The sequence below is a fragment of the Chrysochloris asiatica genome, unplaced genomic scaffold (genome assembly GCF_000296735.1).
Source record: "Chrysochloris asiatica unplaced genomic scaffold, ChrAsi1.0 scaffold00144, whole genome shotgun sequence".
In the NCBI taxonomy this organism is placed as follows: domain Eukaryota; kingdom Metazoa; phylum Chordata; class Mammalia; order Afrosoricida; family Chrysochloridae; genus Chrysochloris; species Chrysochloris asiatica.
Window position 1 is genome coordinate 3,033,544 of NW_006408662.1, and position 13,093 is coordinate 3,046,636.

The window sequence follows — 13,093 nt, forward strand, 5'->3', positions numbered from 1 at the left end:
CCCTTTCAAAAAGCCTGTAATTCCTTGCACAGTGATTTCTCAAAGAAACGGGTCTAAGCCTCTGGCGCACTAAGCTTTACGCGGGGCCGTGAGACTGTGAATTCCCACTTGGGAGGCTCAACTCACGAGCTTCCCCTCCCCAATCCCGGAGCCCCTACTCACAAGCACCACCTGGCCGCCCTGGCAAACCCGAAGTCTCTTTTTACTTAGATTTTTATATAAATGTCTGCGTTTCAAAGTAGCTGTTAAGCCCTCATAGAGAGCTTTATTGACGGTGCGGTTACTCTGTGTTTTCTGTATATAACCAACCACAGCAGAGCTCTCAACAAACTAGCTACTCAGAACATGAAGTCAAGCTGTAAGGCCAGCAGAAACATTTAAAAAATTATTTGTGTTTCCTTCATTATACGGGGGTAGGGGGCAGGTTCAAGAAGTTTGTGGAAAAAATTCCATTATTTTTTCATTGATTTGCTGAATGACGTCCTCTTATCTAAGGGGTTTAAAAAAAATCCCATTATAAAAATACTAAACCTGAAAGTAGAAGGGAAAAAGAAAAAGAAATCCCTAAGAATTCACAACCCAGAGATAACTACCCACCCTTGATGATATAGAAGCATTTTTTTCCAGCCCTTTCCCCCCATTTTGACTTTACATTTTCTGTTTTTCAACTTAAAGGGGGCTTCAGTGGGAAAATTCATGTAAAGTTTTGTATGTAAGCAAGTACTCATGCCATCTTAGTTCTTCAGAGAAATAGTAGCTTTCACTTTTGTTTTTGTTCTATTTTTGACAGGTTTTAAGAGTCAGTCATATAAAAACTTTATTAAATGAATTTAATTAACTTTATTTCTTGCTCTATGCTGTAGATATGAGTATTGTATGGAAAATCGGAATTTCTCAAATATTTTAAAAATCATAAAGTAGCCTGAGCCTTTTTAGAAGCAGTTGCCTGCTATCTTTGTTTCTACCTTTGCTCTTGGCATATTTATATATTTTTTATTTTAACTTGACAAGTCATAAAACATAGTTCCCTGAAAATAAGCATACATAATTTCATATTATTTTAACATTCCTCTGTGTCTATTTTTCTCCCCCACTTTGACCTTCTTTTGGGCACTTTTTCTGAGTTTTGTTATATTTGCCAGATGTTTGTCGGCTTTGTTGTACATGTGTTTTCTTCTAAAGGATCAGCTCTGGGATTCACTTACTACTTTATACTTTCTCCTAATGAAAGTGTTTGTTTGCTTTTCTGTACCTTTTCTAACATTACGAGTTGAAAGTTTTGTTTATGGCAGTATTTCTTGATATTATTTTTTAAAATTAATGCTGTGTTTCTGCTTATATCTTTGGCCAAACACTTTGGCTTGATAAATATTGTTCTTACTCTAATTATTGTCTAAACAGTCTGCTATAAAGTTATTTACAAGATTGTTTTATTAAGTTATTTAGAAGAGTGATTTACTCAGAAGAGCTATTTATTTAGAAAAAAAAAATGTTTTCAGTGGTAGGATCATTTCCACATTCTTGGTAATTTATTTATAGTGTTGCTGATTTGTACTTTACTGAGCTGAGGTTTAATACAAGCTATATAGTATCTGTATTTCAGAATTGATTTGAGACTTTTCTTATGGCCTAACATACGATACATTTTTAGAAATATTAAAGCAACTTAAAAAAAATTATATATTCTTTCTGTGGGACATGTAATTTAAATAACTGTAGCTTGGTGGTGGTGGTGGTTATGTGCCGTGGAGTCGGTTCCGACTCATAGCGACCCTGTACAGGGTTTCCTAGGCTGTAAATCTTTATGGGAGCAGAAAGCCTCATCTTTCTCCTGGTGGAACAGCTGGTAGTTTAGAACTGCTGACCTGGCAGTTCACAGCCTGATTCGTAACCACTACGCTACCAGAGCTTCTTAAATATAGCTTAGTCATACCTTTATTTCCTTTTGTCTGATCAATCTGACAGCAACAGATACTAATAATGTCTTTAAAAGATCCCCACTACATGTGATTTCTGCCCATTTCTCCTTGCATTTTTAATACCTTTAACTCCATCTCTTCCCACCCCATGTCCATTTCTTCTTTTTGGTAAATTTACAAGGTAAGGTTTCCCTGATAATTGAGGGCACTTTTATGTATTCCTTGGGGTACAGATTTTGTAATAGCTCCTCTTTTGAACTCCCCTAACCCTTTCTGTTTGTTCCTATTTTTGTTGTTGTTAGCTGTCATTCAGTCAGCCCCCAACTCATGGAGACCCGATGTTGCCCAGGTCAGACTATTCTGATATATTAAAGGGTTTTCTCTGGCTGAGTTTTGGCAGCAGTCTTTTCTTCCTACTCTTTCTTAGTCTGGAAGCTCTGCTGAACCTTGTTCCCCATCATAGCAATAGACAAGTCTTCACTGACAGATGGGTGGTAGTTCTCCATGAGGTGCTTTGACCAGGATTTGAACCCAGGTGTGCCCCATAGCAGGTGAGACTTCTACCCCTGAACCCACTGTTTCCTGTTATTCATTTTCAAACAAGAATGGTCTCTTATGACAGAAAAGTCAAATCTCTTGCCCACTTCCTTCTGCTCTCCCTCTATCTCGTTTCTTCAGTATGTTTAAAATCCTCATTAAAAAAAAAAAAAAAAAAAAAAATCCCCTGTAGAAAAACACTTTGTGGTGTATTTAAAAAAATTTTTTGCTTGTGATTTTGTTTTGTTTTGTTTTGAGAACAAAGAGGAACACCAATAACTGTAAATTATGTTTTCTCAACAGGCTCTGTCTTTAAATGTCAAGGAAGGTATTCACCAAGGTTTCCAGTTACTTCTTACCAAAGTTAACCAACCTGGCACTCAGTACGTGCTCAGAACTGCCAATGGGCTCTTTGCAGAAGAAACCTATGAAATCCTCTCAGTAAGTTGAATCAGTACTCAAATGCCTGCTTGACTTAGGCTGAGTTCTCTAGAGAAGCTTATATATATATAAGCTTCATTGGTTTTGCTTCTATTGAGAGTCTCGGTGTGGTGCTGTAAGATAAGCACTGGACTGCTAACTGCAAGATCAGTGGTTTAAAGCCACCAGTCACTCGTTGAGAATTCTATGTAAGGTCACTATGAGTTGGAACCAACCCAACGGCACTTACAACAATAATAGGTATAGATATTTATGGTGGTGCTTCTGGTTGTATGCCATGGAGTCGGTCCTGACTCATAGTGACCCTGCGTAGCATTTTCGAGACTGTAAATCTTTATGGGAGCTGAAAGCCTCATCTTTCTCCCGTGGAGTGGCAGGTCGATTTTGACTGTTGACCTTGTGATTAGCAGCCCAACTTGTAATCCACGACACTACCAGGAATCCTTATGGATATATATGTTGTTGTTGAATGCCGTTGAGTCGGTTCTGACTCATAGTAACCCTGAATAGGGTTTCCAAGGAGCAGCTGGTGGGTTTGAACTGCTAACCTTGTGGTTAGCCATCTAGTTGGCGCTTATCCTATAGCACCATAGAGAGAGTTACCTCAGGGAAATGATTCCCACAGTTGTAGAGGTGGGTAAGTTCCATGTCCCTGAGCCAGATGTCAGGTTGAAGTCTTCTTTGACATCAAAGGATCTGATGAACCCAAGATTGGCAGGTGAGATGGCAGATCATTGACAACTCCCGGGATCAACAGGCAATACAGCAGGCCATTGGTCAAGTCCAGAGAACCAGGTGATAAACCAGATGAAGGATCCAGACCCAGCAAAAAGTAAACAAGCTTTGCCCGAGTGCCCTGTATAGTAGAAGCAGGCCACACCCTTGAGGAAACATCCTTGCTCATGATTGGTTGCTCAGATATGGTTTCATCATTAAGGATTACTTTGACTTAATGGCCAAGCCACTGCAAATCCCAACTCAGGCAAGATTGCGATATAGTATCCGGGAGAAAGACCCAAGAGAACTAGAGAAACTTACGGTTTTAAAAAAATTAACTACAGTTCTATAGTTACTCCTTGAATTACAAATCCTGGCCAAGTCAAGATTGTGATATAGTATCCAAGAAAAAGACCCTAGAGAACTTGAGAAACTTAGGGGTTTTTTAAAAAAATTAACCACAATTGTGTAGTTATACCTTAAATTACTTAAAATTTGGCTACTTCTAAATTTTACTTATTGTGCTCTGGTTATTCATAGCAGAGTACACAGTATTTCTCTAACTGCTGATATTTTTATATCTGCTAGACTAAGACATGGCCACTTTGAAGAGATATGTAAGCTCTTTGTGATAAAAAGTATTGTTGCTCTTGCTAAGTGCTGTTGGGTCGGTTTCGACCCATAGCGACCCTGTGTAGGGTTTCCGAGGAGCAGCTGGTAAGCTTAAACTGATGACCTTGTGGCTCAAACCAACTATACAGACCAGCTCATTAACCCACAGCATCACACCAGGACTCCAGTAAAAAGCATAGGCATACAGAATTTTTAGAAGCTGGCTGGCATTTTATTTAGTAACACCGTATAACTGAACACTTTTCTTTCCAAAGACCTTTAAGGAATCGTGCCTTCGGTTCTACCAAGCTGAGTTGGAGATGCTCTCCTTTGTCCAAGCTGCAGAGACCTCCAGGAAACATATAAATGCTTGGGTCTCCAAAAAGACTGAAGGTCAGAATTAGGCGTTGCTTCTTCTCCTTCTCCACCTAGTGTATACGATGCTCAAGGGGACATTGGGTGGTGGGGCCCCATGGTATGTTTGAACCTTGGTGGACTCAGATTCAGCTCCTTGTCTTCAGCAACATAGACTTTATTTTCTCCATCCTCCCAGGACCAGAGTGACTGGTAAAACCTCAAAAGAAACCTTCTCATAGAGCAGATTTCAGTTTTACAGCTGAGCACTGAAAACGGATCCTTTCACGTGGTGTATACTGCTCTGTCAGGTTACTCCATTGTCTTGGAGGTGTACAGTTAGGGCTTCTTCTTTCGAAATTCTATGTGGGCCATCAACCCCATTTCCTTCATATGTTACATTACTTATTCTACTGCCTGCCACTCATGTCTTCCATTTGTTGTAGTTAAGTGCCATCGAGTCAGTTCGGACTCATAGTGACCCTGTATAGAGTTTCCGAGGAGCGGCTGATGAGCTTGAACCAATGACCCTGGGGTTCAACCCAACCTTGCAGTCCAGTGCATTAACCCACAGTGGCACACTCACTTAAGTTCCCTTCTTTAGACTTGAGCCTCTATAGGCCAACTGGAGTGCCTGGGTGGCTCAAGCAGTTAAACACTGACTACTAACGTAAAGGTTGGTGGTCCGAACCCACCCAGAGTTGTCCCAGAGGAAAGACCTGGTGATTTGCTTCTGAAAACCAATTTGTAGCGCCAGAGTCCAGCATGAGTCAGAATGGAATGGACACGAATGGGCTTGGTTTTGCTTTTGGTTTATTTATACGAACCCTCACTCCCAGGGCTCAGCAATTCCACAGACTGAAGATACCCTCCATTTGGGGTTCAGTCTGATTCACTTGTATTTCAGAGTGTGCTCTGCTCTGGCCTTGATCCCAAGTTCAGTGATAGTCTGATGTCTGAACTGTGCAGCCCTCTCCACATCGAAATACTCAGTGCTACTAGAAACATCCCTATTTCTGTTCATAAATAAGACAGTGAAGAACAAGAGATGGTGGGCATGTGCCACCGAGTCACAAAGTCACAGCGACCCTATGTAGGGTTTGTGAGGCTGTAAATCTTTATGGGAGCCGAAAGTCTCATCTTTCTCCTACAGAGCAGCTGGTAGATTCAAACTACTGAACTCGTGGTTAGCAGCCCTGGACATAATCAGTCTGTGCTTAAAGACTTCTTATTTCCCCATTTCTTGTTGTTGGAGGACGTAGAATATTTACCACTCACACGTTCTTAGAGCAGTGAGATTTCAGGGGTGTTCATAAACTACTGGAAAGATACAGCTTACTATCCAGGGGAAGGAGGAAGTATCTCACTTGTTCCACATTACCTTTCCCCAGGTGCTTCTTTAGAGCAGGGGGTTGTTGTTGTTAAGTGCCATAGCGACCCTGAGGAATGGCTGGTGAGCTTGAACTGCCGACCTGGCGGTTCAAACTGACTTTGAAGTCCAGTGTATTAACACTCAGTGCCACCCCAGGACTCCAGAGCAGGGATGAGGAACCTTTTATCTGCCAAAATTTATAGCACCATTCACAGGCCATACAAAATTATCAACTTAAAAGTTAGCCTGCTATATTTGGTCAGACAGTTCATTAACTCACCCATAATGGGATTCCTGGGGTGGTGCTGCCAGTTAATGCACTGGACTGCAAAGTCAGTTTGAACCACAAGGTCGGCAGTTCAAACTCACCAGCCACTCCTCAGAAATCCTATACAGGGTCACTATGAATGGGAACCTACTCAACAGCACTTAACAACAACAACAGCAACAATGTAATGTCTGGAACTGCAGTTGCCTTGGCGGATTCAGACCAATGATTTCTCAGGTCTTATATGGCCCTTAGGCTGGATGTTCCCCACCCCTGGGTTGTTGTTGTCAGGTGCCATCGAGTTGGAACCAACTCATAGCGACCCTATGCACAGCAGAACAAAACAATGTCCGATCCTGGGTCAACCTCACTACCGCTGCCACACTTGAGTCCATCAATGATGCCACCTGGCCAATCCATCTCATTAGGGGTCTTCCTCTTTTTCTCTGACCCTCCACCTTACCCAGCATGACATTCTTCTCCAGCGACTGTTTCCTCCGGACAATATGCCCAAAGTATGAGAGACGAAGCTTAGCCATCCTGGCCTCCAAGGAGCACTCTGGCTGCACTTCTTCCAAAACAGATCTATTGGTTCTTTTGGCAGTCCATGGCACTTTTAGTATTCTCCTCGAACACCACAACTCAAAGGCATCAATTCTTCTACAATCTTCCTTATTCACTATCCAGCTTTCACATCCATCCTGGGTTAGAGGACGCTATAGTAATGTCTCTTCCAGAGTCAACCAGAAGGTCCTCTTGTGGCTGTCGTACACATTACCAGATCCCTCGTTGGCATGCCATTCTTTCGGGCTTCCTCTGAAGGAATCTTGATGTAATCTTGACGTATTGGTTCCGAAACCCTCCTTAAACACAGAAGATGGCCAAGGCCCTTCCAGTCGTCTCCTTGCTCTTTGCTTGTCTTGTTCCCCAATCAGGCGTAGTGGTTTTGCTTTCTACTATCCTGCATTCTTCAAGTTATTGAAGTCTTTCATTGTTTTCAACTTCATGGATGTTCCCCAAGTGTTGCTGATCAGGAATACCAATTGTATGTGTTGTGTTTTATTTCTGTACATAACAAACCAAATTCAGAAAACCTGAAGAAAAAATGTTTTTGACTAATCGTCAAGTATCTGTCATTATGGTTTATTACAATTTTATTTACCATGTTTTAATGAAAACCAACCAAATGTACCCACTTTCCTTGAAAGGTAAAATTCCAGAGTTGTTGCCTTGTAACTCCATTGATCCACAAACCCGGCTGGTTCTTGTTAATGCTGTCTACTTCAAAGGAAAGTGGAACGAAGAGTTTGATAAAACGTGCACAACGGAAATGCCTTTTAAAATAAACCAGGTAGGGAGAATCTTTCAAAATCTTGCTAGTTTGATGAAGAGAGTGAATGGAAAAATTATTATACTGGCTAAAAACAATTGTTTGTGCGTAAGGTATTACTGAGTGAATTTTCACACTCATTAGAAAAAAATGAAAGGAATGAAAAGTATTTGCTCCTTGTGATTTTTTTGTATTGAATTACTGCTCCTCACTGCCTCCTGTAATGTCTCACACATTCATTGCTGCCACCTGGTTCTGGACGTTTCAGGTTTTCCTTTTAGACCAAATTGCTTAGATAGCAAAAACCAGGTTTTAAGTTAGTGTTATATGTGTTTGTGGTGGGGTTGGGGCACAAAGGAAAGAGGGAGGGAATGTAAAAACACATTTCTGGAATCAGGTATTGAAAATATTGAATTATTACTTACTTTTCTCAGTATTAATTCAGTATTTACTATTTTCTAATATTAACATCAAGTGATAAAGACCTTGGTTTTGACAATGAAGTATAACTTCACTTGAGGCAGACCTTACAATTGTTTGCCCTGACCCTCAAACCCTGAGAAGGTATTATATTTAATTAAATATATAATATATTAAATATGAAATATATATATATTTAAAATAATCCTCTTTTTACAAAAGGGTCAGGGGGAGAAGTTCTCTAATATAGATTTTTAAACATATATTTTTTAAAAAAATAGATGTTCTATATCCGTGTTTAAAAATTAATAAGCACAACACTATTTTCTACAATAAAAAAATGCAGTTGTTGTAACAACAACTGCATTTTTTTATTGGAGCACTGGTGTGGTGCTGTGGGCTAATGCATTGGACTGCAAAGTCAGTTTGAACGACAAGGGTGGTGGTTCAAGATCAACAGCTGCTTCTTAGAAACCCTATACAGGGTCGCTATGGGTTAGAACCAACTCAATGGCACTTAACAACAACAACAACTGTATTCTTTATTTCCTTGGGTTCGAGTTCCAGAATTGCAGTAATTGGATTAAAATGCCTGGAAATATATATACCTCTTCCCAAGAAGGTTCACCCATTTATACCCCTTGTCAGAGTGTGAAGCTGCCAGTTCATCTCACCTTCATCAGCAGAACTATTCATAAACAGAAATATTTTTATTTAATTGTATTTGGTTGTATTATTTGCTTACAGGTATTTACTGGGTATGGTAAAGATTCTGCTGCCACCCTCTCAGGAGTCCACACCTTTTGTTTTGCTGAGGAAAACATCTGGCCAGGCTCCTGTATAGGCTTATGATGATCAATGCCTTTCAATGGTGACAGGGAGGGGTGGGTTGACATTTATATGTTAATTGGAGCCTGGGGGCAGCAGTGGTGGCGCAGTGGAAGAATTCTTACCTTCCAGCTGGAGACCTAATTCTCTTCCTGCCAGTGTACCTAGGGGCAGCAGCACCTCTCTGTGGAAGTGTGTGTACTTACTGTGGAGTGGAACGGATTTCAGAGGAGCTTCCAGACTAAGCTGGACTAGGCAGATGACCTAGAGATGTGAAAACCAGCCAATGAAAACCCTTTGAGTCACAGTGTTGCCATGAGTTGAGGTTGACCTGAAGGCAGCTAATAGGGACAGTAATTACGGCAGGAGTGTTGTTTCTATTGTGGATGCTGATGTTATTGTTAAGTGCTGTCAAGTTGGTTCCGACCCATAGCGACCCTGTATAGGGTTTCTGAGGAGAGGCTGGTGAGCTTGAACCTCCAACCTTGTGTTTCAAACTGATTTTGCAATCCAACGCATTAACCCACAGCACCACCCCAGGACTCCCCTTAAGTCAGCTGCCGCTCTCTCAGGAACTGTGCTATGTTCATCTGTTCATTCCCATTAGAAGGAACAAAAGCCTGTGCAGATGATGTTTCAGGAAGCGACGTTTAACATCACCTACATAAAAGAAGTGCAGGCCCAGGTTCTAGAGCTGCCCTACGCTGGGAAAAACCTAAGCATGCTCATTCTGCTTCCCGATGACAATGTGGATCTAAGCACGGTGAGACTACGGTTAGAATGCCTAAAACGCCCCTTCTTAATTTCTGCTGGAGGAGCCCAATGGCACTCTTATGCCTTTAGTAGGATAGAACTTGAGCACAACTTTCCTCTTTGATATCTACCTTTCAAGTTGGTGATGTGGGCAGCCCCAGCTACAAAGTACAGACCCACATGATCAGACACATGGGCTTTGACCTCACACTTTTACCCAAGACCTCCTTCTCCTGTGATTGTCCGTGTGACTTTGCCAAATGATTTAGCCATCCCAGACTCTGTTTGCTCTTCTCTGCAGTGGGGGTATTGATGATGTCTACAATTATCCAAAAGCACACTTTCTGACACTTAGTAAGCCCCTTATAAACATCATTCATTATTATCATCATCAAAATCATTGGCATTAGCAATACTGTTTTGAAACCTAAGGACTTTGTTGCTATTTAGAACCTGAAATACTGAATGAATTTGTCTTATCCTTTGACCTAATGAGGGCGGGTGGGCAGAGAAGGAGAGGGAGGGGCCAGCACATTGCTAGGAATGCTACCAGAACAACCTGCTATCGACGTCCCATTTTGGGACCAGAATGGGAGGAGCATTTCTAGGTTCAGGAACTAGATGAAAGGCAGCGCTGTCTGGAATATTAAGGCAATAGTGTGATGGAAGCCACGCCATTCATTTTCACCCATTGGTCCAGTTCCCCAACTGTAACATCTCTCCTCCAGAATTAATCCTCCCCTTGGTCAAATTTCTCTTCTGCTTTAGGCCGTATTGAGAGGGGTTTTCTGTTGTTGTTTCTTTTTTTCTTTTCCAGTTGTTTTTCTCAGCAGAATTGGTTTGTTTTCAAAACATCAATAAGAAGCATTTTGTTGTTAGGTGCCAAGGAGTTGGTTCCGACTCATAGCAACTCTTTGCATAACAGAACGTAACACTGCCCGGGCCTGTGGCTTCCTCACAATCCAATTACATAAAAATAAGCATAGTTTAAAACAACAACAAGTATTGACGACTGATTGTCAGTCTGAAAGATCTCTTAGAGAAATTGAGCCTCTGACTGTTATTGTCTTCCCAACTTGGCATGCAGTCATGTATGTAAAATGTATGATACACGATACAAGTTCCCAAACACTGAGTTTCCTGGCAAAGAGGTGCCCCTGGTCCTGTTTGAACAATCTCTTGGACAATCAGCACCATCTGAAGAGAGAGAGACAGTAGGTGTGTGCTAGTACACATGCAGCTGCCCATTAAAGTCTTTTTCTGGTCTTTCAGGTGGAAAGGAATCTTACTTTTGAGAAATTCGTAGCCTGGACTAAGCCAGAGTGTATGAGCAGCACTGAAGTTGAAGTCCTCCTTCCAAGGTTTACACTGGAAGAGGATTATGACATGGTATCCATGCTTCAAAGTTTGGGGGTAGTTGATGCCTTCCAACAGGGCAGGGCTGACTTTTCGGCCATGTCAGTCAAGGCAGACCTGGCCCTGTCCGTGTTTGTTCACAAGTCCTGTGTGGAGGTCAATGAGCAGGGCACAGAGGCAGCTGCTGCCTCTTCAGCCATGGTGATTATGGAGTGCTGTGTTGAGGATGGACCCCGGTTCTGTGCAGACCACCCCTTCCTTTTCTTCATCAGGCACAATGCAACCAACAGCATCCTGTTCTGTGGTAGGTTTTCATCTCCATGAGGGAACAGATGCCATGAGCTTGTCCTCTTTCTGTGTGCCCCAGCCCCACTCTGAAGCCCAGGGCAGAGATGAGGGCAGACACCTTATCAGCACCCTCTTATTGTGCCCCCACTCTGTTCCCCATACCGACTTGTCTGATTTAATCATAGTAAGATCAGGGATAGTCTATCTTGATGACTCCCTATCCCATTTAGGAGGCCGAGAACGCACAGAGCTTTCCTGTGTGCCCCAATGAACAGTAAAGCTTGTTCTTTACCCATTCAACGTATAGTTCATTCTAGCTCCTCTACTCATACTTCACCTCAGACCTGGTCACACACTTGCCTTGCTATGCCGGTAATAAATGTTGTTAGATATTACTATTTTGTACTTGTTCTTGGACTTTTTTAAAATCTACTTTTCTTTTATGCTTTTTCTACATTCTCTAATCATGTGCTATGTGTCAAACACTGCACTAGGCACTGGAACCTACCCTTTGACACTTAGCTTTAGTGTCCACCATCTTGGACTCTTTGATGCCAATAGTATGTTATCTTCTCCATGCCTCTGCATTTCTCCACACCACATCCAATTCCAACAGTGAAATTGGAACACTCAACAACATTCAACCCTTAAAGTACGTTTCAAAGCCCATCTTTTCTGAGAAATGTTTCTTCCTCTCCATAACCAGAGATACACCCTTGACCTTTCATTGTGCATTGAGGACACTCTCTTTGGGTAGTTACTGTGTGACTAATCATCCGTGTTCTTGTCCAGTCCTCCTGCTGGCTTACAAGCTCATGGAGTGCTGGGCTATATCTGACACATTTCTGTATCACTGACAGTGTGAGGAGAAGCGAGTTCTTCAGAGACAAACTCTGTAACTGATTTTGGATGGAAAAGAGTATGGGAATAAAAAGGAATACTAGATCTAAACAAGCTGTGTAAGACCGAAAATTACTCAATTTGGGTGTATCAGATCCCTTCTATGAAAAGCACTGTCACTAAGCTGTGACACAATTAGATATATGCACATGCATGTTCATCGTAGCAGTGTTCATGATGACAGCAAAAACATGGAGACAACCTAAATGCCCTTAAATAGAAGAATGGATAAACTATGGTGTATACACACAATGGAATACTATTAAATAGAATATGTTACAGAATAGTGAAACTCCTCAGGAGATGGATGAACCTGCAGGACATTTGCTGAATGAAATCAGTTAATCACAAGAGCACAAATATTATATAAGACCACTGTCACAAAAAGTCAAGAAAATGCTTTCACACTAAAACAGTTTTTGATGGTTATCAGGGATGGAAAGGCATATGGGAGGAAAATTACTAGCTAGAGGGTTGTTGATGTTGTTGTTATTAAGTGCTGTTAACATGTTTCTGACTTATAACGACACTGAGGGTCTGGTGGGTTTGAGGCACCAACCTTGTGGTTAGCAGGCCAGTTCTAATCCTACCACAGCCCACCAGGCTAAAAGCCACATACATATTAACTTGGGTGACAAGGAAGGCAGTATACAATAAGACAGCGGCTGGCAAAAAGAAAAAAAAAAAAAGATGGAAATGGACATGAGAAGATACTTGGAGGAATGCAAACATTAACAGCAATGGATAAGTACTGTTAAAACACCATATTTTGTAATACTGATGGTCTTCAAGTAGATACATGGATAGATACACAGACTAGATGAGTATGGGAGAGTGGGAGTATACTCACTAGTAAATATAGGTTTGATGGAGGGCATTTGTACTTGGGTAAGCCTATAGTCACCAGAAGAAAAGAAATAGTAAAGATCAGAGCAGAAATAAATAAATTACAAAAATAAAAACAATAGAAAGACTCAGCAAGACAAGAATCTGGTTCT

The 13,093-nt window shown here is 41.4% G+C and overlaps 1 protein-coding gene across 2 annotated transcripts in view; it reads left to right on the forward strand.

Annotated features, from left to right (window-relative positions):
* SERPINB9 (serpin peptidase inhibitor, clade B (ovalbumin), member 9) overlaps positions 1-11,231 on the forward strand; it is a 21,173-nt gene extending 9,942 nt beyond the window's left edge. Inside the window, exons 2-6 of one of the 2 annotated variants that reach the window (XM_006870559.1) lie at positions 2,760-2,897; positions 4,502-4,619; positions 7,429-7,571; positions 9,406-9,561; positions 10,824-11,231. In XM_006870559.1, coding sequence (XP_006870621.1) covers positions 2,760-2,897; positions 4,502-4,619; positions 7,429-7,571; positions 9,406-9,561; positions 10,824-11,231 — 963 coding nt within the window. The remainder of the gene's footprint in view (positions 1-2,759; positions 2,898-4,501; positions 4,620-7,428; positions 7,572-9,405; positions 9,562-10,823) is intronic. The other variant, XM_006870558.1, reaches the window with a different exon arrangement.
* The last annotated feature ends 1,862 nt before the right edge of the window (positions 11,232-13,093 follow it).